General features: G+C 36.2%; 2 protein-coding genes across 3 annotated transcripts in view; one reads left to right on the forward strand and one right to left on the reverse strand.

The window, feature by feature from the left end:
• Positions 1-27: 27 nt before the first annotated feature.
• LOC113673258 (coiled-coil domain-containing protein 146) lies at positions 28-10,669 on the reverse strand. Its single transcript, XM_027189639.2, has 20 exons — positions 10,429-10,669; positions 9,279-9,806; positions 8,661-8,734; positions 7,999-8,152; positions 7,512-7,585; positions 7,091-7,189; positions 6,799-6,982; positions 6,106-6,231; positions 5,659-5,703; positions 4,845-4,933; positions 4,648-4,729; positions 4,148-4,230; positions 3,449-3,569; positions 2,934-3,037; positions 2,711-2,775; positions 2,523-2,593; positions 1,755-1,847; positions 1,372-1,638; positions 858-1,106; positions 28-414 (listed from the first exon to the last, which is right to left on the reverse strand). The coding sequence occupies exons 1-20, from the start codon at positions 10,561-10,563 to the stop codon at positions 211-213; spliced, it is 2,847 nt and encodes a 948-aa protein (XP_027045440.2). The 5' UTR covers positions 10,564-10,669; the 3' UTR covers positions 28-210.
• A 45-nt stretch (positions 10,670-10,714) lies between these two features.
• Positions 10,715-23,403, forward strand: part of LOC113673263 (gamma-secretase-activating protein) — a 21,550-nt gene continuing 8,861 nt past the window's right edge. Inside the window, exons 1-29 of one of the 2 annotated variants that reach the window (XM_089191354.1) lie at positions 10,715-10,895; positions 11,050-11,150; positions 11,586-11,642; positions 12,446-12,515; positions 12,653-12,715; positions 12,799-12,887; positions 13,119-13,197; positions 13,731-13,780; positions 13,920-14,024; positions 14,414-14,509; positions 15,164-15,213; positions 15,322-15,365; positions 15,653-15,694; positions 15,858-15,913; positions 16,394-16,460; positions 17,799-17,876; positions 18,302-18,394; positions 18,975-19,073; positions 19,495-19,576; positions 19,981-20,059; positions 20,163-20,232; positions 20,435-20,532; positions 20,747-20,824; positions 21,045-21,109; positions 21,776-21,836; positions 22,108-22,172; positions 22,290-22,336; positions 22,748-22,815; positions 23,211-23,306. In XM_089191354.1, coding sequence (XP_089047480.1) covers positions 10,793-10,895; positions 11,050-11,150; positions 11,586-11,642; positions 12,446-12,515; positions 12,653-12,715; positions 12,799-12,887; positions 13,119-13,197; positions 13,731-13,780; positions 13,920-14,024; positions 14,414-14,509; positions 15,164-15,213; positions 15,322-15,365; positions 15,653-15,694; positions 15,858-15,913; positions 16,394-16,460; positions 17,799-17,876; positions 18,302-18,394; positions 18,975-19,073; positions 19,495-19,576; positions 19,981-20,059; positions 20,163-20,232; positions 20,435-20,532; positions 20,747-20,824; positions 21,045-21,109; positions 21,776-21,836; positions 22,108-22,172; positions 22,290-22,336; positions 22,748-22,815; positions 23,211-23,306 — 2,151 coding nt within the window. In that variant the 5' untranslated portion in view covers positions 10,715-10,792. Of the gene's footprint in view, positions 10,896-11,049; positions 11,151-11,582; positions 11,643-12,445; positions 12,516-12,652; positions 12,716-12,798; positions 12,888-13,118; positions 13,198-13,730; positions 13,781-13,919; positions 14,025-14,413; positions 14,510-15,163; positions 15,214-15,321; positions 15,366-15,652; positions 15,695-15,857; positions 15,914-16,393; positions 16,461-17,798; positions 17,877-18,301; positions 18,395-18,974; positions 19,074-19,494; positions 19,577-19,980; positions 20,060-20,162; positions 20,233-20,434; positions 20,533-20,746; positions 20,825-21,044; positions 21,110-21,775; positions 21,837-22,107; positions 22,173-22,289; positions 22,337-22,747; positions 22,816-23,210; positions 23,307-23,403 lie in introns of both variants that reach the window. The other variant, XM_089191353.1, reaches the window with a different exon arrangement.

The raw sequence follows: 23,403 nt of genomic DNA on the forward strand, positions 1-23,403 counted from the left end.
AATTTGGGAGTAAAACGAAAATGCGACTGGTTTAAGTCGATGTTTAATAAATATTTGCTATCTACAAGTATTTACAAAGTGGAAAGGCTGTACACTTTGAAACTGCAAGTTCCTTCTTACAGATTTGTTCCAAGAAACCCCAAAATTGAGTTCATTCATTTTCTGAAGTGGTCGCAAACAAACAGACCATAGACCTTGCATACGTTTACATTAAATCTCAATCGGCTTTATTATCGGTTTCCGAATGTGGCGCATTGTTGACCCAGGCTCCGTGGGTTTAAATGGTGCTAATGAACCATAGGGCCTGGGAATAGGAAGTTCTGAGTCATCATCCGGGATGTAAGCATTAGGTCGAGGCTCAGCTGTTGTGTAGATTCCGCCAGGCAGTAGATAATGTTCTTCCTCTTCTTCGCGCTGTGGAAAATAAGGCGAACATTTTTCAAAAAGTGGTGATCAGAAGATAAATGAGAAGCAGGTTCTGCATCCAAGCTATCATTGATCAGAGTGCACGCGCTCAGGACAACATGCATATATTCAAACAGCCCACAAAGCATGTGTATGATTTTCCAATTTTGAGGGAGGAGGGGTCTTTTAGGCGAGTGAAGGCAAGAAGTCGAAATGCAAAGTACACGTAACGAAAGAAACGATAAGGATGACCCTTCCAAGTAAGTGATTAGGGAAAATATCCTACCCTTGATACTACTACGCTCACAACAATCTACGAACGTATGAAAATGTAGGACCGTCCTACACTTGTCAATTTTTGAATTTACGTTTAGACCCCACCTCCATGTAAATCAAATACTGACATTGACCAAATTCGTTGTTGTGGTCTGTAATTAAAGTTAACGCCAAACCTCTTTCTTTTCCAAGAGTTCTTTCGTTCTACGTTCTTCGTCTCGAACCATTCTGATCCATTCCCTCTCGGCCTCCTCACAGGGCGCCTCTCCTCTCTCCATGCGGACGTAACACTGCTCCAGCTCTTGTTCTTTGCCCTTCACTTCCTGCTGCAGTTTCATGGCGGCCGCTTGATTCATTGACAGCTCTGACACTAGCGCCATCATTTTACGAGTGGTGTCCTTTATTTTGGCCTGGTATTCATTTACCTGGGGACAGAGATATGGTACAAACCAGTTTCAGGCAGATCATTGGAGACGTTGTGGGGCATGCATTAGTTTGTAAACTGTCTTTCCGATAGGATGACAACCGTCGAAAAACTAGAAACTCTTGTTTCTCTTGATTTCTTTATGTTATAAGAAGAGCATTCTCAATTTTACAGCAACTAATTTAAAAGGAATCTTTCACAAGCAGTTAAATTTCCCCAAACTTTGTTATGAAAATTGGGTGTATCGCCGACGAAACAAGACAAACCTTTTTAGCTAATTCCAATGTATCTTCTTTGCCGGTCTCCGACTTTTTCTTTGTTCGGTCTGCCAATCTTGTGACCTCTTCAAAAATCAAATCTTTCTCTAGGAGTTTTTCTTCCTTGTCTGCCAGTCTCAACTCAAGTTCCTCTATTTTCTTGGCGAGTATCTCGGGTTCAGGGTCCTCGCCGCCAAGGAGCCGAACACGATTTTCATCCGAAGGATCTTCGAGCTTCTTCTCGAGCTGGGCGAGTCGCTCGCGACAAGCTACGAGCTGCAAATGAAAGTACACGATATCAAATGTAAATCCTCAATAATCTAAAGTGACCATTGTGTATAATGAAGAAGATCAAACTCGAATTTTAGAAAGCAGAAAATATTAAAACCTACTTGAATTTGTGAGGTGACAAGCTCGTTGTCTAGGGCTCTCTTGTTTGGCATGTTTTTCTGGGCGACCGCTATTGACCGTTTAGTCTCATTGACCTGCAAACAGATAAAATATGTTTCAGATTTAAAATAACTACAATGCAACAGGCAGAGTTGTTACTTAAGTGCTTTGCAATAGAATTCCTCAAGAAATCAGGACGACTCTGGTTTTACTTTACGTCTCCACCAATCAGATGCAAATTTACACGTTGAATTGCGACTGAATACCAGCGTTTCTCGCACTCCATGTAGCTTGTGTGTACACCCACGTTTCTCCCGCTTCACATAGCTTGCCTGTGATTGTCTTGAGTGCGTATTAACTCCTTATGGTCATTTCCTTTCTGACTAGCCTGGAGTTATAATTACTTAAGTTTGAGTGTACGACACTCATCGACGCCCATCGAGTTTGGCAAGTTTAGATTGAAGAATTGTCCGGCTGTAGAACACTTCACCAAGAACAACGAGCTCGAAATTTTGTCCACGATTCCTTTCACTCCCTAAAGCTTCCCGGTCAAACAATACTGTGTTGTTTACAACGTTTAACTCGGAGTTTGAATCAATGTATAGTTATTACTTTGCGATGGGTATTTGAGGTAAGCTTTCGACCACGACCCTCTCATATCACCATCCACCCTTTCCTTGGCATTATAAAGAGTCGAACTTCTAAATTCATGATGGTAGATTTCGCGAATAAAATGCGAAATTTCAATTAATATTACATAAACCCCTTACCTCCATCTTCAGAAAACGTATTTCTTCTTCCCTGGCTCTCAATTCTACATCTCCATTGCGAATCATTGTGTCTGCAAATTGAATTTTAAATCACTTCATTGTAATTCCCGTACTCGTCATTTCCTTCGGTATGTAAACTTTCTAAACCTTTTACTTTTCTTTAGTTACTAAATGTAAGTTTCTCTCACCTTGTATGTTAAGCTTTTCATAAAATACACATACTTCTTCGTTGGTCTCGATAAGGTGTATTCCCCTAAACATAAATAAAGTACGAAGGGTAAAATGCTGTTTAAAAAACGGTTAAATGAGCCCTTGAACTTGGAGAGAAATACCTGCCCTTCGATGAGAATATGCATACCGATATGAGAATGTAAAGGTAAACTTTAAAACACTCAGATTTAAAAGACTTACATGTCGTTTCTTTCCTGCACTCCGCTTTCATAACGTTTCCTCAACTGCACCATGTTTTCTTCTGCTTTGTTTATTAGATCATTGAGTTTCGCAATGTCCAACCTCTGTTGAAATTTAAAGCAAGTGTTACACACGGGTAAATTTAATCTGCACGATACAGCGCTTTCCGCTCGAGCGTCGGAAAACCAAAACCAAAGTAGTTACAACAGCCAGTCAGAAGAAAGGATTATATCCTGAAGAGCCAATGAAGGCTCAAAGGGAAAAAACGTGTAAACTGCCTACAGCGCGGGAAAACGCGGGCGACCATGTCGTGATTGGTGTTAGTTTTGCATTTGATTGGTTGAGAGAGAGAGGCACGAGTTTTTTGGACCAATCACAGAGCGAAGTAAAGCAAAACCAATGCAACCCCGTATTACTCAACTGAAAATTGCTCTATCACAGTGATACCATGAACATGAAATTTCTCATCAACCCAACGACTTGCATAAAAACTGTTCTGCAAATAAAATAATTACCAGTTGTTCTCTCTTCTCCCTGTTCTCCTCTTCAGTCTTAGATCTTTTACTCATTTCGTTTCTTAAACTATCGCGGATTACGACTGCATTGTTCCTTTTCAGGCGAGCTTTCTGAAGGAGTCTGTAATGAAAACAGAAAAAAGATACTCACAAAATTAGAAACCATGAAAACTTCAAACAAGAGCGTCTCATTCTCAAGTTCGTCCATATCATAATGCACTAAAAATTTCGCAATACATCAGCTGAACATACCCTAGGATCATCTACTAGGGCAATTTTCAACTGAGAGTCGAAAATTGAAAGTAATCCGGGATTACAATGGGTTTGCTTTACTTTGCTTTGTGATCGGTCCACAAAAACTGCCACCCTCTCTCAACCAATCAGATGCAAAACTAGCAACGATCACGACTTGGTCGCCCGCCTTTTCCCGCGCTTTAGGCACTTTGCTTGTTTTTAATTTGAGTTGTAATTGGCTCTTCAGGGTTCTTTCCTTTCTTTTGACTGGCCGTTGCAGTTACCTTGGTTTTGGTGTTGCGACACTCAATCGAAAAGCGCTATAATGCATACAATATACGTTATTCTCCTTGAAGAATGTAAAAAATAAAAAACGGTTGGGTTGCCTAAGACTTTTGTTGGACTATTTTAGGAGTTCATTAAAATCATCATACAGCCGATTAGCTAACATTAAGTCTGACATACCTGTCTTTTGCGTTTACTTTTGATCGTAGAATTTCTATCTCGTTTTGAAGAATCTTAATTTTCTCTCTCATTTCAGCAGCTTTCTGTAAATGAAAAGAAGCAGAAATTTTACTACAAAATAAATATACGCCAACATTTCGGACTGAAGAGCATAAATGAACGTGATGGTTTGTGAGACGTGAAAATTTTGGTCTAAGTTTAATAAGTTCATCATCAGCCCTTAAACTCCCATGAGTGACCAAGACAGAATTTCCCCCTACCAATACAATATTAAGCAGACAAGTGACGAGAATTAAGAAATACAACAATTAGGGGATGTTAAGTTAATCCAATACCAGACTCTCCAAACTCACATTATACGGATTAAATGACAGATGGTAAAGAGAATTACTAATGAAATCTTGAAAGAGAAAGGGTATGTAAAGGTACGCGAGAGCGGTACTGTACGGGTATAATATTGAGTAAAGGCTACTCAAGATGACAACTTGCAAATAGCTCACCTGTGTACTAGTTTGGATTAAGTTCACGCATTTGTTCCGTTCATTTTTTATGACATCGTACAGCTTAGCAAAGTCAGCCAGTCTGTTAAGACAACAGGCAAATCATATCAGTAAGCAAGGCACGTGAAAATACGTGCATATTACCGAAGGTTTTACTTGTACATGTACATTGAAAGTCGATAGTAAAACTTCATTACCTGTGCTGCATCTCTGCATATTTCTTCGCACTGTCTTGAATACTAAGGTTTTTGGTTTTCAAGTCTTCAAGAGCACGTTGGTATCTCAGCTGAATTGAAATAACATAAGACTCTACGTTAAAGAAAGGGTGTCAGGTGTTCCTTATAAATAATCTCTAAATCTAGTTAAGAAATGTTTCTCTTGTTCAAAATGAAATCTTCTGAACATTGTCAAGATCACAACATTTGGTTCACTGATTGAGGGACTGACTACAGTAACTGACTGACTACAGTAACTGACTGACCAAACTGACTGACCAAACAATCAACCAACTGAATGCCTGCAAAGAGGGCAGTTTCGGTAGAAGTAGTACAAGATAATTTAGTTTTATTAAGCGAGTAGATAATGTAAATTGGCCAAATGAAAGAGTTTCATCTAAAGCTGAAATTTGGAGCCCTTTGTTAGCTTGAATAGATAGGAACTATTGTTGGTTGTGTGTGGATTATATTCAGAAAGATGGAGCTATTGTTGAGAACATGCCAACATGAAAAACACAAGTATACAAGTGTAAATGAGACCGTTTCTCTGTTTCCAAGTGACTGACTGACTGACTGTCTGTCTGCCTGACCTATTGAGTGACATGTAAGAAACCAACCTAAAGTCTTCATTGGGTTGAGCTTCATAACTTGGAAAATTATTTGTAACTGACAAGAGTCTGAGAAGAAACTTACAGTCGGGATAAAGACTTAGCCTACACATAAGCCATAATTTTTGTTGAACATAATATTTCTATAAATTTGAACTTCTAAATTTTTATAATCAAATGTATCCAACCTCAGCTCTCATGTAATCCCTGGCTTTTTGCTCTCTTTCATCTGCCTGTAGACAAAAAAGTGCAATATTATTATGCAAAGTGTAAGTACATAGAGATACTGTTCTTCATGTACAGTGTAGCAAAACTTCTCAGAATTGTGATGATACATGATAATGTTTAACTGGAATACACACAGGTAACGGTTACCAATAGTTTAATCAGACCAGCTTTACTTTTACAGAAACATTGCTACCTGTAGAACAAAGCGCACTGAAGACTTTTTCACTTTTAAGAATTTTTAACAAATGTGATGCATGTTCTGGTGTGGTGTATATAATTTGTACTTAACATTTACAGAAAAGTCCAGAGTTGATCTAAATTAAGTTTTCATCGTATTATAACTTGTTAATTCAGTAAGTTACTGCAAGAGAGTTTAATAAACTGTTATTATTTATTATTTATAGTACCTTAATCTGTGCTAGTCTTGTCAAATCAATGACATCGACTCTCAATTCACTCTGTTCCATTAAAAGTCGTTCCTCTTCTTGAATCATCTGTTCCACTTGTGCGCGCTCATGAGCAGTTAGTGCATTCTGTATGAACCAGAATGAAGTCAAGACAAAAATTAGAGCACAGAGATTGTAAGAAAACAGATATATACAAAAATTCTCTGAAAATTTGATTAATTTTGTTATAAACGTAAAGCACATTACTTTTTTGTACATATTTTGTACATATTATGATATAGTTAACAAACTTTTATGCCCAAAACAAGTACAGGAGAAACAAGTCAGATACATTGTACGTGTTTTTTATACACTTGTATATATATGTATATACCAATTTGATTTGAATTTTTCTTTGGTTTAGGAAAACAAAGCCCTAAATCAAAGTAAAATGTAAATAGAATTGGTTTGATTCAGGCATTTCAAACCTGATATTATTTTAATGTACTCTGAATTAATTATTTCATAAAAAAGTTGTGCTTTTGAATTCACAAGAAAAGAACTTGAGATTATGTCATTTAAGCCATCCAGCTGGTGAGATGGCTTGATATATCAAAATTGTGAAAAGTTATATGTAAATGCATGTATGCATTAAATCACTGCTGAAAATAACAGCTCTAAATTGTTAAAAATTGTCTGTTATAAACATGTTACCTGTTGAGCAAGAGTGCGTTTTGTGACATCAACTTCCCTTTGAAGCTCTTTCCTTTTTTCCAATAATGTTCCATCATCTCTTGGAGCACTGTCAACCTGAGCCTTGACTTTGTCATAAACGGATCTCACATGCGCCAATGCATCCTCTCCCACTTTCATCTGCAACTCACTCTTTTTCAAAGCTCTGTGAAAATAAAACAGAGTTTTTTTTTTCTTTGGCTCAGTACTAGATACAGAGATGAAACATTGACAAAAACATGACTTTCTGTTTTTCCTGTTCATAATGGCTTACTTTGTGTCCCTCTCTTTTTCTCTCAATTTCCTGGCATGAATATCATGATTGGTCTTCTTTTCTATGGCAGCATGCTTCAAATTCAAATCTAATGTTCCCCTGAAATTGTAAAAAAGTTGTTAAATGCATAGATAACACAACATGTAAAATCAAAAATTGTTTTAAAACTAATTGTAAAACAATCTGAAAAATGTCATTGTTTCAAGATCACTGCTCATGAGATGCTCATTATTTTGTCTAATAAAAAACCCTGCATCTTGTTCTGGTAAAAGTTGATTACAACCGAAATCATAAACTTATTTAAATGAAATCTTCTTTATCCTGGTTGAATCTTTTTGTAACTGCTTTTATAATTTTAAAAGGGGTAACTCTTGGGAGTGTTCAGAGTATACAATAAAAATGATCATGAATTGTACTCTACCTGTCTCCTAGAAATTCTGCTTGTCGCTCTTTGGCAAGTTCAAATTCCTTGGCAAGTAAATCAACCTCTCTGTCCTGAAAAAGAATGTAGAGAAACAATGAGCAGGCTAATGAATTCAGGGCACAGCAAGCAAAATTTAGTTTCATTGATGTCATTCTTGGTGCATTCTTACACCTGTATCCAGGCAAAAAGTCCAATAAAGGTAGTTTTAGAGGGTACTAACTGGTAACATTCCTGTTTTATGATTGGTATATAAAATTTTTGATCCAATTTTCTTGCTTTTGACCTAAGATGTCTGTACTAATAAAAATAGTTGTGGAAAAAAACAATTCAAAATCTGGCTTTTGTTTTGGAGTACATTTGTTCCTACAAGGCCCAAAAATACCTACAATGCATGTACATTTTGTATTTTTAGTAACCACATTTATCAATCCCTAAATTAATAACCCTGTCTACTTTTACTTAGCTGAAGTTTAAGGTTCCACACCTTTGACTCAAAAATGTGACGCTGTTTGTCAAGAGCTTCTGATAAGTCTTTTTTTTCATCTTCCAAATATTGCTTTTTTCCTTCTGTTCTCTGGAGCTCTTTTGATATTTCATCTATGTTTCCATCCAAGTTGGATCGTTTTTCATCTACTTCCCTTTAAAACAAGAGTAGATTGCCTCTTAAAGGCTGTGTATGTTAACTTGGTGCAAAATTCTGTAATACTATCTTGTCAGCATAAAAAAGTTTCCTTTGTCCAAAACATTGTGTTATTGTAGCTGGTTTACAGAATGATCTTATGACATACATGTACAATATTATCATTGCTTCTTTTCAAAATCCAAATAGCTTTGCTTCAGCTTTAATAAGCCTCTTTATGATAGAGCTAGCTACATTATCTGCTTTCCTTTAAAACAAGACTAGATTGCCTCCTAATGGCTGTGTAATCTAATTGCTAACTTGGTGCAAAATTCTGTAATATACTATACTATCTTGTCAGCATAAAAAAGTTTCCTTTGTCCGAAACATTGTATCATTGCAGCTGGTTACAGATTGATCTTATGACATACATGTACAATATTATCATTGCTTCTTTTAAAAATCAAAAAGGTTTGCTAATGTTTCTTGACTGTATGCACTGCATAATTATTAATACAGTAAAATACCTGAGTTGTCTTGACAAAAGATCAGTCTGTTTGGTTATATGTGCTGGTTGTGAGTGAACTTGTACCAGTTGATCCTATAAATTCAATAATCAAACAAAAAAAAAATTCATTTTAGGATGGCACAACAACTTTGTTGACATTCAACATCTACAATTGACAACTATTTTCATTTTTTTAAAATTTTTTTTGGGTTATTTTCTTAATCAGCTTAATCAGCCTCATTAACTGGAGTTCAAATACAAAGTTACTTTCTTACTTACTAATATTTGTAATCACTTTTTGGGAGCATTTTCTAACATTCTCTTCAATTTTTTTTAATGTCACACTAGCTTTGTCCAACTGAAAAACACTGACATTTTGTTATTCATTCATTTACTTTCAATTGATATCCAGAAAGGTTAAGATAGGAAGTATCAGTTGAAAGCAGTATATATCATGCTGTTATACCTCATACATTCATGTACTTCTCCACAAAAGAGGGAGAGTGCATTTTATCAAATTTGTGACAGTTTCAAGACTACAAAATAAGTAGTCTTACACCTAAACAAGTAATAGAAACCTTTACCTTTTTGTAGTATTACAAAAAGGCTCATTTATTCCACATCAAATCCAACCTACCCTTAAACTTTGCTGTTCCTCTAGATCACCTTCTACCTCTTTTCTCAGTGCATTCACTTGCACTTCCCTGTTTTCAACCTCTTCCTTCAGACTTTTACAATCAATAGTTCTTTGTGCAATTTCAACTTTGAGTTCTTCGACTGATTTTTGCAGTTCTTTGACCTGCTTTTCTATTTCACCAGGTTTGGGCATCCTTGCATAATCCCTTTCCAACATCATCTTTTCTTCTCTCAAACCTTCCAGTTTGAATTCCAGTTGATACTGCCTTTCATCTGCCTGTGCTAGTTCATTGTGATGTTTCAGAAGTTCTTGCCTTAATTTGTTAACCTCAGTGTTGTCACCATCAGGAAAGCTGTCTCCTTTCTCCAACTCTGCTCTCTGTCTTTGTACTTCTTGGTGCATTTCCTTTGCCTTGTGAAGCAGTGAAGATTCCTGCTCTCTTGTAGCTTTAAGACGTTCATGAAGGCTGGTATATTTGGCTTTTAGCTTAGCCACTTTCTCTCCTGCTAGTTTCCCTTGTGAAAACAACTGACAAGAGAAATACAAAACTTAATTAATTTGTTACATATACATTAAAGTTAAATTTCAGTATACCGCATAAAACTGTTGGTATATCGACAAAATTTGATACACAAAAAAATAAATTGAAATATTGCATGATTTGTAAATGTCCCTCTATGAGTGCAAGACGTATTGATAGTATTTACTTATCAATATACCGTATATTCTAAAAACCTAATAATTAAGCGCCGAATTTATACTCGAAGAAAAAACCCTCCCTCCCTTCTCAAGAAATAATTTGCCGAAAGTACTTCATTTGGCAAAACCTGAGAAAATAATTCAGGCTTTAAAGTCTAAAGTATATGTTAAGGCACTTCTTTTTACTAAATTTATTCTTTAATTGTAGTTCACTTGTGAATATCAAATCGTAACTCTGAAGCTTCACTGGTCAAATCTGGCAAGTAACATATTTTCATTTTTAGTCATGATCAGCTGTCAAGGCGCAATCTGAACACATCAATAATCTCCTGCACGTACATCCTCTATGTCGGTATAAAGCGCCAAAATCTGAAAAATTAGGTTCTTTAATTGAATTGAATTTTTCGCACTAAAAACACAAATCTCAACAAAGAGCAGATGATGTACAAACCTCGTCCAAGCATTGAAAAGCTGGACTGGCTGTTACATCAACGGGGCCCTCTTCTTGATGCAATCGAGGAGCCACGGCCCAAATTGCTGGATCCACCTCCCGACTAAGAGACTCTCTTTTCTCTCCGTCGCTCATCGCGGTAATTTTTTATCCAACCTAGTGCTATAGAAGCTAAAATAAACTACCAGTCTTCAACATCCCTCTCCAAGGCCTTTCCATCTCAAAATGGAGTCTGTTACTAGGAAACGAGGCAATAAACAATTTCTCGTCTCAGTCTCCGGACGGTCAGAATACTCTCAGGGACACTCTGGGATGTCATACATCACATGATACATCCTCGTGACAGAGGACGGAAACTGGGAAAATGGTGGAATTGCAGAAAACTTTCAGCTTTGATGAACAGATTCTGCCGCATTTGTTGAGGGATAGGGAAACGTATAGCGGAATATTAGCAGAAGAAGGATACGGTATTAAAATTTAATTGAGTTGTGTCTCATAAAACAGCGAACAGATGCATAACTGCACGTGAGTTGTAGCCTTGAAACAGAACAGCTGATGATAGAAATAACGGTGTAGATTATAAACACACTGTATTTTCCTTTATATGCCTCTCTTGTATAGACGCAGAGGCTGAGAAGAAAAGGCTGCAGGTTCGCATTGTTGGACAAGAAAAGGATAATTCCATAATTTTAACGTGGATAGACATCGGACCCAACAGTAGAGTAAGTATTTAGCTGAGGATATCGATAATTTGCACGGTCAGTGTAAAACGCAGACTGCAGACCGGGGGTAAAATGCAAACTGAGGGTAAAATCGGTTGCCTTGATTGCGGCATTTACTGAGTTCGAGAATCTCCACAACCCTGACTGGTTCCATGATCCGTGGTGTGAATCAACATCACTTTTTAGTTCAGTAATAGGTAAATGTACAAAACTTAACCCTGATATGAAAACTTCCATCATGATAAACACATCTCATCAAATCTCATGCCCAGTTGCAGGCCCCCCCTAGGTTCAGGAAGTATATGATGTTTGAGTCATCTTACCTGCAGCTGCCCTCTCCAGCACTTTTCAGGAGTGTTAATCTATTCAGGACTGATAACTTTTCTCCCATTTCTTTTTCTTTCTTTTTTTTCAATTTTTCCCTTTTTTCAGAAGACAGAACCAAAAGTAACTTACTTTGGACTGTATGAAGCATCTCAACGGCATCTCGAAGTAAGTAGTACTAACAGCTACTAGAGTTCCTGTTGGGTAGTTATCATGGTCATTACATGTAATTGTTACCAAAAAAATAATTTAATTATAAAAGAAGTTATAGTTGTATAAATTTTTGTGATAAGAATATAATCTAATATGGTAATGCTCCAGGAAACCATTCTTACTGTGTATTGGTGAAAATATAAATGTTCAAGTAGAGTTTCTTTTTTTGACTATGGTTAGTATAGGTAATCACATGAGGCCAAGTACTATTAAGGATTAATTGCACGAGAGTTTTCAAAATTTTCCAAAATTGCCCGAGTCGTGAAGCGACGAGGGCAATTTGGAAAATTTTGAAAACTCAAGTGCAATTAATCCTTAATAGTACGAGGTCTCATGGGATTACTTGTTTATCAATAAAGGGCAAAATTTATACGAAGGAAAATCACACGCGCAGTCTATTTTTAACAAATTTCAAGATAACGAACGGTTGCTATGCAACAGATTAGCCAATCATTAACAGGTAATCATGCCCTCTCTTGATTACTAAAAATGCCCTTGATTAAGAAAAAATGCCCTCTCTCTCAACCAATCAGCGCTCAGTAATTTTGCCCTTTATTGATAATGTTATTAACAGACCTTTTGGGTCTAAGAAATAGCTCAGGTGACTGGAGGACAGAGGAATGAAATTTATATATCTAAGTGTTATAAAGATCACTGTTATTTCTATTTGATCTTACAACTCATTGTGGGGGCTACATGGGTGTTTCTGTTGCTGGTAAACTGCTTGTTAACTCTGTTAATATTCTCATTCTTTCTAGCGTTTGTTTGTTTATGAAAAAGAAGTGGTTGTTACTGGGGCATCAGTCAATCAAGAGAGAACTCTACTTGGTGAGTGAATACAGCTCAAAATAAGGTTTTGATTCCTTTTTCACTTTGCATCTGGATTACCTTGAGAGTATGTGTCTTTCACCTTTTTTGAGACGTATATTTTGACGATTTCCTTTTGTTTCATTTTCAATTTTCAGCTTTCACTGTTACTGAGCAATGTTTTGGATCAAGCAATGAACCCTGTAGCTCTCATAATCCAGGTAAACTTTGTATTCATCATTATTTCATTATTAAATACTCAAGTCCTATTTCTTCACTTTATTTGATTTTCTGTACTTTACAGCTATCTATACTTCATTTCTTGCTGAGATTCGAGGACGGAATTGTATCTATTCATTCTTCAATGCAAGGCACACTTTTCAAAAAGTTCAGGTAAATAAATGGCAGTTTATGTGTGCGTTAAAAGAGAAAATATCTCCTTTGACTCTGAGAGTATCTGGTTTCTAATTTCTCCTTAGAGTATCACCCTTGGAAAGGAAATGATCATTCAATCAAATTTCAATCAAATTCTCCTTAGCTTGTGGCACCATAAATAAAATTAAGTAAAGAGAATTGTCATGTGTGGAGAACATAAACACTTAATCTGCATATTTTATTTTCAAGTTTCTGTATGGGGAGTATGTTGGCTATGGGAGCTCATCGAAAAAGGAGTCTCATATGCTCTTCTTGCATCATAAAGAAGGTAATAAAATCATACAATTTATAAGTTACTTTAACCCTAACCTTATTTATACTTATTCTAATTAGTTTGAGGCTCAAGTCTTCAGAGTAAAAGTTGATTGTATTGTGTGGTTATTCAGGGTCAACTAAGCTAGTGGTGCAGTACCAGCAAATATTCACTTTAACTAGCATGCTTACATGTAATAGAACAACCATTTAACTTTACTCTCAGTTAGGTTAAAACAAAAACTGGTCAATAGACAACAAACAAGTATTACAGCTGTAACTTACAGTCACTTTGAGTAGGATTTTGACCAACTGACCAATAAACAAACAAACAAAACCAATAAACAAACAAACAAATACTACAGCTGTAACTTACAATAACTTTGAGTAGGATTTTGTGACTTTGTAGATGTAGTACTAGGTAGCTTAAGTCAATTTGCAATGAAAACAACAAAAAGCTATGACTACTTAATGCAATTTCAGAGAAACATTTTTCTGACTGATTATCTTTAAGCTGTTATTGTATATTTTCACTGATTTTGTTTTAAGCAATTGGATTGTACCACTTCCCAATGGCCAGATTTGGAGACAAAGGAATGGTGGGTTTATACTATTTTCTAGGGAGAACCTTTCACTACCTAGATATCTAATATTAAATTCATCTTACAGCCAAGTATATGTTTTCATTCATACAAGTGTTAAGTGTTAAATCAATACCTTACTTGATAATTTTTTAAGATTATGAGTGATCAACCTCGGATACAGCAAGTGGCAGATGAATTTTTTTGGGCAGAATGGGACTGTCGCAATCAGCGACTCTTCATTGTGTACCCAAAGCACAAGGTATGTTGTCAGAGGATTGTGCAGCTTGTAATTTAAGTATCTCTTTTTGCTTTTTTGTTTTTGTTGTTGTTTTTGAAACAAAAACTTAATATTTATTTAAACACAATTATTTACATGTAGCTAATCACCTAGAATATAATTATGAGAGTTTGAAGTAGCTACAGGTGACTATGATTTCAGCCAACTTTGTAGTTGACCTGTACTTTCCTTGGCTCCAGACTACCAATTAAAATAAATGGTGATTTCTTGTAACAAAGGAACAAGTAGAACCAGTGTAATGTCATTTTATCTAAATTTTTACTTGAAGTGGTAACAGATTTTTTGCTCAGAAACCAAAATTTTGAATAACTCTGAATCACTCTGAGTTATCTTTAATTGTTTCTTTTCAGAGGGTTAATTCTGGGCTTGACGAGGAGCAAGAAGAGATGCCCGATCTCATGTTTGTAGCTTACCAGTTCAATGAGAGAAGCTCTCATTCAAAGGTGGTAAGTTCAGGACTTGGGAGAGCACTGTTTCAAGAATTAATTATAATTAAAAATAATTTTTAAAGACAAAATCTTGAATTGATTTTGACTAGTTGGTATGTACATTTAAGGCAAAGCTTTTTTCTACTGCCTAAAAGTCTAATTTTTTTTTTGTCAGTCCCTCGTTTCATTACACAGTCAGTTAATCATTATTTTTTCTTTTCTCCATTATTTTAATGATTACTCTTACTCTCTCTGTAATTTGTCTTAGTGAAATGAGATTTCATACCTAAAGAGTAATTTTGGTATCTGTGCAATATTAATTATTATTCAGATTTGATGCACATCATGCTAAGGCATATATCATTAACTATGGCATTGAGTAATTTTAGTGTTTTTCATTGCCTGGTATTTAGTATTTTGCTCTTTGTTGTTGGCAAATTAACCCTTTAACTCCCAAGATCTGATTGTTAATTCTCCCCTGTTGCTGCTACACATTTCGTTGTAAATTAGTCATGAGAACTTGGTGCTAGATCAGGATTGTAGCTTCTACCTGATAAGTTTGAATATTCTCATTACCTGTTTGCTGAAGAATGTATGGATATTGTAGGGAGAAGTTTCATGTTGATCACTTCTGGGAGTTAAAAGGTTAACTTTTATAATGTGTTTTGGCAGCTAAAATTTCCACTTCCCTTCACTGGTGTGGACCTTTTTCGCAGGACAAGGTAGTTATAAAATATAACTGTTACTTGCAGTTTTTCATTATGGATTAGGGTTCATATAAAGATTCATAATTTTAGAAAGTTAAATATCACATTTCTTTTTGTTTTTAGACATCCTGAGTATGCTGATATTCCTCTGTCTCACACTATCTCAGGTAGCTTTTCATATGTTCCACCAAATATACAGTTTTTTAGCTGGTGTAGTTGTGAAAATATGTGGCAGGGTTAAAAGTGAAGAGTTGCTCTAGCCACATTTGGTGGAGGTTTACTGCAGCTGCTCAAAATTCCCAGAAAACTTCAGACTGCAAATATAAGCTGTTGCCTTTGCTGATGATAGATGAAAGATATTTTAGTTTATAAATTTTGACAAGTCAAAGGTTGATAAAGAATGCCTCAATCAGTCCAACAGACTAAAAGCTTTTATTCAACTGTGTAATTTCAGAGAAACATGTCAACATGCAAGTTGTTACTTTGCCTGGCAAAGGTAAACTACCAATAATACCTATTGTAAGTAAATATTATGAAAATGTAATTGTAAATTAGTACTGCATATCATTTTGTAAAGTGAATTTTTTTTATTATTATTGTTTTACCTTATGATAATAATGATTTGTTTAATTAATATATGACTTTTGTTTAAATGTCAGGTTCATTTTATATATGCGTTCAACATCCAATATCTGTTGGAACTGAGGGATCACAGGTAAGTGACTCTCACATAAGTGGTAAGGGGCACCATTTTGACTAAAGGATGTGTTTATTTCCTGTACAGCCCAATATCTGGGAGTTTTGATTTGTTAATTTGATCCCACCAAGTGAGGGATCAGTCATTCTTTATCACCTGGGCTAGGGTTGAAGGAATGGAGGGGGGGGGGTTACATGGTTTCAGGGAGAATAGAGGGGGGGTCATTTGTTGCCAACAGAGTATCATGGGGAATCTTTAGAAAATTAAATGCAAATTTACAGCCAATGAGAGGGGGGGGATCATAAGGAAATATTACTGAACCTTATGGGGGATCAGGTAAATTTTATTGTGACACAACCAAAGTCCTCTAAACCTTCACATCCCCCCCTTCCTTAGGGGAAGACTAATGACCATTCCCTTAAAGAGTTAAGGACCTATAAAAGTTAGGTCATTGAAGTTTACTTTTCATAATCTAGTTTATTTATTTTTTTAAATCAGAACAACACAGAAGAATCTGTTGAACTTTCCAATCAGTTGGAATACTCTGTTTATGTGTTACACCATGGTGAGTTCTTGTTTTTCAGAGTGATATTCTTTGATCTTTGGGAATATGTTTCCTATATATTCTTCTCACTAGTTTGTCAACTTTGATCTGGAGGAAACAGTGGAGTAGAATTGTGAGATGTACACTGGTTTTGCTCTATTGAGTTCTATGATTGATAATGGTAATAGGATTGAGTGCCAAGTCCAATTCAGTCTGTAATCATATCATACAAATAATTACAAAAATTGGACAATTGCATTAAGCATGTGCTGATTTTTTAATCACGACCATGATAATATTACAGACAGAATTGAATGACACAAAGTCCTGTTACCAATAAATCATAAGCATTATAGCTTCTGATACAATTATTACTAACAGTCTGCAAGAGATATTCTCTAAACTACTGTCCACTTTGCACAAAAGATTGTGGAAATAAGTCAAAATTGACATTGAGTAAAATTTAGCTGAGTGGACTTAATATGATTGGCTGCTTAAACTGACCAATTTCTGGTGTCTGATTACAGCCAACTGTCTGATTGCGATTGTAACTCTACAGAATAATTTGCTGGAAAAAAGTAGCCAATGCACTAATCACGTTTCAGGAAATTGTAATGGTTGTGATTGGTCTTAAAGTTGGGGACACCCTTTCAGACTTTCAGATGAAAAGCAAAAACCAATTTCTACTTTATAGCAATTTTCAACGGAGTGTTGATTCGATTCGATTTAATTCTTGGCTTGGTGTTTGGAGCAGAACTCAACTTAATGAATAATTTGGTCTGATCAACTGAATTGATGAACTGAAGTGAAGTGGCCGCAGTGAAGAATGTTGGCCCTTCTTCACAGCGAATCCTTTCCCTCCAACAAAAGGTCATCCTTCGATACATCAGCTATAGAATCTCTTTACGGTGACCAATTCACTTTATAAAATAATTCAAATAGTACGCGCGCTCTGATTGGCCATAAAACCATTTTACATGAGCGTATGTAAACACGGTTTTCGTTCCTCTTTCGTTAGTTATTTTATAAAAGAAATGTAAAATGGTTTCCGTGTTTACATAGCCTCGATAAGCTGGAAGCCACTCCGCTTCGCGTCGTGGTTTCCTACGCTTATCTCGTGTTCTCCCAACCTCCCGCGTGTTTACATCAGGCTGTATAAACACGGAAACCATTTTACATTTCTTCAATATTAACTCGGTTAATTGCACCAAATTTTATTGTCATACCCCCAAAATATGCGGCAACACAGTTTCTTCAAGACTTACCCCGTCCATCAATTTATTTGTCTTTATTTGAGACAATTAATTTGTCTCTCTATCGTTGTATTCAACTCTTGTATGATTTTTCTTGTTTTTGAAGGCTTTTTAATGAAATGTGTGTTACCGAATGTGCGACCGTCACAAGACCTCAACTACCGTCTGTTTTTCTCGTCACTCGGTAAGTATTCAAGTATAAGTTAGAGTAATCGGGTATTCAAACATTTTACATATCTTTGTTCAGAGCATTTGCTACAGTTGTTTGGCTTGTTAAATATTATTATGGTATCCTATAGAATAGAAACATTTGCTACATTATGTGGACAGCAGCAAGGTAGTTTGATTGGCCTAAAGAGAATGAATAAACATCTGTGAAGCCATTCTAGAAGTGATTTTTATTCTCAGGTCGACGACCTCCAAGTAGATTAAATTTTTTTAAGGTCCTTTAAGGCGAACAAAAGTTGGTCGGGCTTTACAGAGCCAAAAGCTGATCAGATAGTCCCCTTGGTACAAATGGATTACAAATTTATCTTTCTATCATCTAGACTCAAATATGGAGGTTTCTTGCTTAGCAAATCAATTTCTTCGTGTTGAAACTCTCCACAGATAACTACCTGATGGTCTTTCTACCCGGCCGCTTTATGCATTTGTTGAACTGTGGAACAGAACGTGAACCTTGTCATCACATCATCTTACAAGGTAAGGAACAAAAATTGATATCCGGTTTGATTTGATTAGGCGCTCAACCTCGAACAAGCCCTCACCCCGTAGGTAGGAAATGTAAATGAGCGATCAGACTCAAGTAAGCGCCAATCCCTCCATACCCCCCTCCCCTTGAAAAAACAAAAAAATAAAGTGCGCAAGAGAATTACTGATTGTTATTTCTAAACTGGCTCACAATTTCTACATCCATTGTCTATGAAACATCTTTTTATTTTATTATTGTTTTTTGAAAAATAAACTTACTCATTCATTGGTGAAAAATGAAGAACCGCCAGAATTCAAGGTCCAAAAATTCAATAAGCAACCCAGTTTAATTGAATAAATACCTTGGTCAAAATATGAAGCATCTCCTTTTGTGAATTGATGATCATTTCCCGAAAACAGTCGTTCTCAAGGCTTTTCTTAACCCTGACTATCGTATTAATGATCATCTGTTACAGTTGGGTTGAAAACATTCGCTACTGACCAGGAAGAACGTACTCGAAACTTGAAAGTAAGATGGAAAATTTTTTTTTAAGTGTTGAATGTTTTCTCATATTTTGATTTTTGTTTTTAGACGATGCTGTACCAACGTTTTCTTCTGAGGATGCCGTGCCTAATGAACCACGCCTGTTATCGATCCTTAAGAAGGAGGTTTCTACGTCTCTACGCACAGGTTTGAATATCGTATGACATTGACCCTTTAAACCCTAAGAGTGACTAGCATCTAACTTCTCCCTACAATATCAGCCCTGAATCACACATTAAGGTCATGAGAATAAAGGAAATGGTCACCAGGGAAAGAAGCTTTTGATTGGCAAACAAATTCTCCTTGTCAGCACCTTAGGAAATGTATAAAGAACAGTATGGAGAATATGCATACTGATGTTAGGGAGTAAAGGGTTAAGAAAATAATTTGACAGTGGCATATGTTCTTGTCTTCACATATATCGTCCATTTTTCTTGTATTCTTGGGTACTTTGGAAAGTTTTGAGAAGCCCTATGCCCTATGCCCTATTTGCCCTATGCAAAGAAAGCACATTCTGACTACCTTTGTTGAATACTTTTTCACCCGTCTTTTATTTGCTTCCTACAAGGTCCGTACATTTTTGACTGTGGATCTGGGAATGCCTTCAAGTACAGCTTCAATAAGGAAGCTTTAGCTGAACTATTTGCTAAGTATGTGTCGTGCCATGGCTAAAATACATCGTCCACCTAACCCTTAAACTCCCAAGATCTCAATTGTAATCTCCTTGCCCTCTACCATACAATTCTTATGATGCGAGTGTAGAGACTTTGATATTTAATCAACAGGTAATCGCTTAGTTGACATTTTTCTTCATCCTCATCACCTGTGGCTTCGTAGCTCAGTTGGTGATAGCGCCCCACGCGTATCTTGGAGGCCTGGGTTCGAATCCCGTCGAAACCGTTTTTTTTTTTCAGGCCTCTTTACTAAAATTAATCTAATTGCAGCTCTCCTACGAAGATCATTGCATTATTCGATTTTCACAAGCTTAGGCTAAGGTAAATAAAGATCGTTTTATTTTTCTTAAAATAATTCATGTCATGTTCTTTGCTGATAGGACTCATATGCCAAGTACGCGTCTGGCCATTCTGCACTTAGCTGTTATTCATTTACGGGATTCTAATTTAACGAGAAAGGTACATAAAATATTTTGTTTCCAATCTTGCGGGCTTAGACCCACGAAGCCGATCAGAACCTCGATTTAGTTGTTTACGCTGTTGATGTCGCTGTTCTTTTCAGATCTTTGAGCACCTGAGCCATGACCCGGCGAGCCCAGAATGTTTGGATCTCCTCCGAGAGTATCTTGTTGGTGAGGGAATCATTTGTTTAATGGTTAAAGATAGCGAGTGGATTTTTCTAGAAAGATTGAATTTCCGTAGGTCAAGAGAGAAAAACCAGTGAGACAGCTAAAATCTTAAGTAGATAGATACAAGGATGACCAGAGACGGAGCACATGAAAAAAAATGAATGTCGATAGCACGCTTGTAATCTATAGGCTTTATTCTTGTTAGGTGCAACTTATGGCACTTTTCGTCGAGAGCTCCAGGGGGAACCCATGGCTTTGATTCCATTCACTAGTGTCGACACTTACAGAGGACATTTGGAAAAGGTAAAGCGGAACCCAGGGAATTATGGCGCAACTTTTTCCTCATTTTTTTGTCATCAAGAGGCGATGCCAGACACTTAAATTCACTCCCTCTTCTTTCATCCTTTGTTGAAGGCATAATTTTTAGCCGGAAGGAGGAGATTTTAAATTTTTAATCTTGTTACTTCCTTTCCACCAGAGAAACGTTTTTTTAATAATTATAATCTTGTTGTATTAGGACGTCAACAGGAAAAGGATTGCCCAAATTTCTTGCTCATTTGTCAGGGATATTCCAATTGAATTTCAGAATGTCAAGGTCAGTGTATGCTGCTCAAGCTTGCGGTTAGATTTGCTTTTATTTTTAATTAAACGATTGCCTCATCAAACCCTTTCTTTTCTACCATGTGAGTGATAACTCTCTCCAAGCGCCATACATGTCTCTGTGTGTAACTTACGAGAGTCTGGTACTTCATCAAAACAAACTCCCTTGGATGTTCCTTGTTTTCAAGGTGCATTTTTGCTTTCCAACTTCTTAGAGCAAGATGAAACAAGGAGACTTTTGGACAGCTTTGCTTGGAAGCACGAAAAGGCTTCCGCCAAGGTTAGTTAAGTTTAGAGTTCTATCCTTTTCAGTGATTCAAGAAATCAACTTTCTTTTGCTCCATTTGAACTCAGCTATCTGAAACTCATCACAATTAAAATATTTGTTATTTATTTATTTTGTGTCGAGAATAAGGTGCTTATCTCATTTTGAGTCGAAAGACTTTTCATGATAAGTTCTTCTCCTCATTTAATTCATGTCATCAATGATTGCACTCTAAGGGCGATTTATTTTCACGAGGTCTCACCCAAACCGCGGGTTCACGCAATCAGTGGGCCCTGGGCTCTCTGACAAGAGGGTTTATTTAATTATATAACTGTCCTCCCTTTGCTGGCTCTCGGTCCTTTTGACACTGTTCCAAAAAAAAATGTTCAGATAAAAGTTCAGTTAAATTGAGGATTGTTCAGGACACGGTTTTGTTAAACTATAACTAAACTTTGTTTTAATAATAGGCCCTAAATGTTTGACGCACTGTAATCAGAAGAAGTCCGTCCAAAAAGTCTTACAATGTTAATAAACCAATTAAGTTCTTCGTCATGAATCTTAATTTTCTAAATTTTTGGTGGAAACGAAAGGCAAATTCGGCCAAGTGTTGTCTGTCGTTGAAATTTGTGTACGAATCTCTTGTAATGGCTTTTGATACCTAACTATTGCTTATTGTTCTAGGTTTAAACTAAATTTTCCTACCCCTGAGTTTCATGAGGAAGACTGGGATAGCGAAGAAGAGGTAAACAGAACCTCTTTGTACTAATTGAACCATTTCCAATGCGGGTAAACGTCTGGCATTTGTGAGCGTAGTTTAACAAGGAAAACCACTTTGAGCTCCGCTCTTAGCCTTGATAAAGTCTTTGTAGTATTTTATCATGTATAGGTTTTCCGAACAATTCTCCGATACTCATTTATAACCTGAGTGAAGAAGGGCATTGCGAGAGCAAACTGTCTGCCCTGGAAACTAATGCAAGCCACTCTCTTTTTTTTTCTCTTTCTTTCTTTTTTAGGTGGAGGTAACGTCGACACACGCTAGTCTGGTGAAGTCGCTGCAAAAACGCATCTCTGCAGCCAAGTAATAATGCTCTACTGTAGATTCTGAAAATATTATCTTCAAGTATCGTAACAAACTTTGATTCCTATTGAAGGCGAGACCTCCTTGTAACCACGGTTTATTTATTTTATTAATTAGAAAGTTCTCTGGCAGCAGTTACTCCCTCACTTCCCAAACAAGCAGTAGTAAGTAAAGAACTCCTCATAAATATTCCAGTTTTTTAGCTGTGAAATCTTATCCACTTTGCTGTCAAACACTTTCATAACTTTCAATATTAGCTGACATACAGTATATACGGCACTCACAAACGAAGTTCACTACAGATCGTAAAGGGTGTTATGTTTCGCTGAATTAAGCAGTTGAGCATACAAGAAAAGTAACAACAACAAGACGTCACCATCACTAGCATCCACACCAATGACATCAACAACAACAACACCATGAACCATGTTAAAAAAAAAAAAAAAACAGCAAAGCAATAAGGACATAAATAACAAAAACAGCTCAAACTAAGAATAATTTAAATATTTTTGAGGGAGATAAAGTTGACCGATATTTCTGCCAAAGTAATGCTGGTGATTTGATATTTTTATCAGAAAGCAAAGATTTACTCGATACTCCTGAAGAGTCAAGATCAGTGGCTGAGATAAAAAAACAAAACATGGTAAAGTTGATGATAGTTTTGAGAGATTTGTAACATTCTTCTCTAAAACTTCGATGCTTTAAACTGAGGTGCTCTGACCTCAACAAAACGGAATTTTCTTGAAGCTTTCATTGGCGTTGTGTGATGTTTTAGTTCGCTCGGATTGGGTACTGTGGTGACTTTGTAATTGGGTGTTTGTAATTTACTTTTTGAAATACAATATTCAACCCAAATGAGTTAAATTGTACAAAAAGTGATTTAGTTATAGTTATTGTGATTATCTATTACGTTAAACGGTGTTGTGTATTGTAGGTTTTGCTGGTATAAGATTAAATATATTAAAAATTAAAATTATTCAATTCAGAATGCCCTTATTTTTCGTTCTTTAAATTAATGGGGCTTAACATTTGTTGCAGACTATCGATCGTCTTGTAGCTCATTTACATAATAATTTGCCAAAAGAAGCAAAAGTGAAAATTAACAACATTGCCATTGAATATGTCAACTGTCAGGTCAGTGTTGCTAAACTTATTTTGTAGACTTTTACATTAGATAGTGCAAAATTTTGTTAATGATTTTGTGTAGATTTTTTCTGTTACGAACGAAATC

This window comes from Pocillopora damicornis, chromosome 13 (assembly GCF_964200805.1).
Source record: "Pocillopora damicornis chromosome 13, jaPocDami1.2, whole genome shotgun sequence".
NCBI classification, from domain to species: Eukaryota; Metazoa; Cnidaria; class Anthozoa; order Scleractinia; family Pocilloporidae; genus Pocillopora; species Pocillopora damicornis.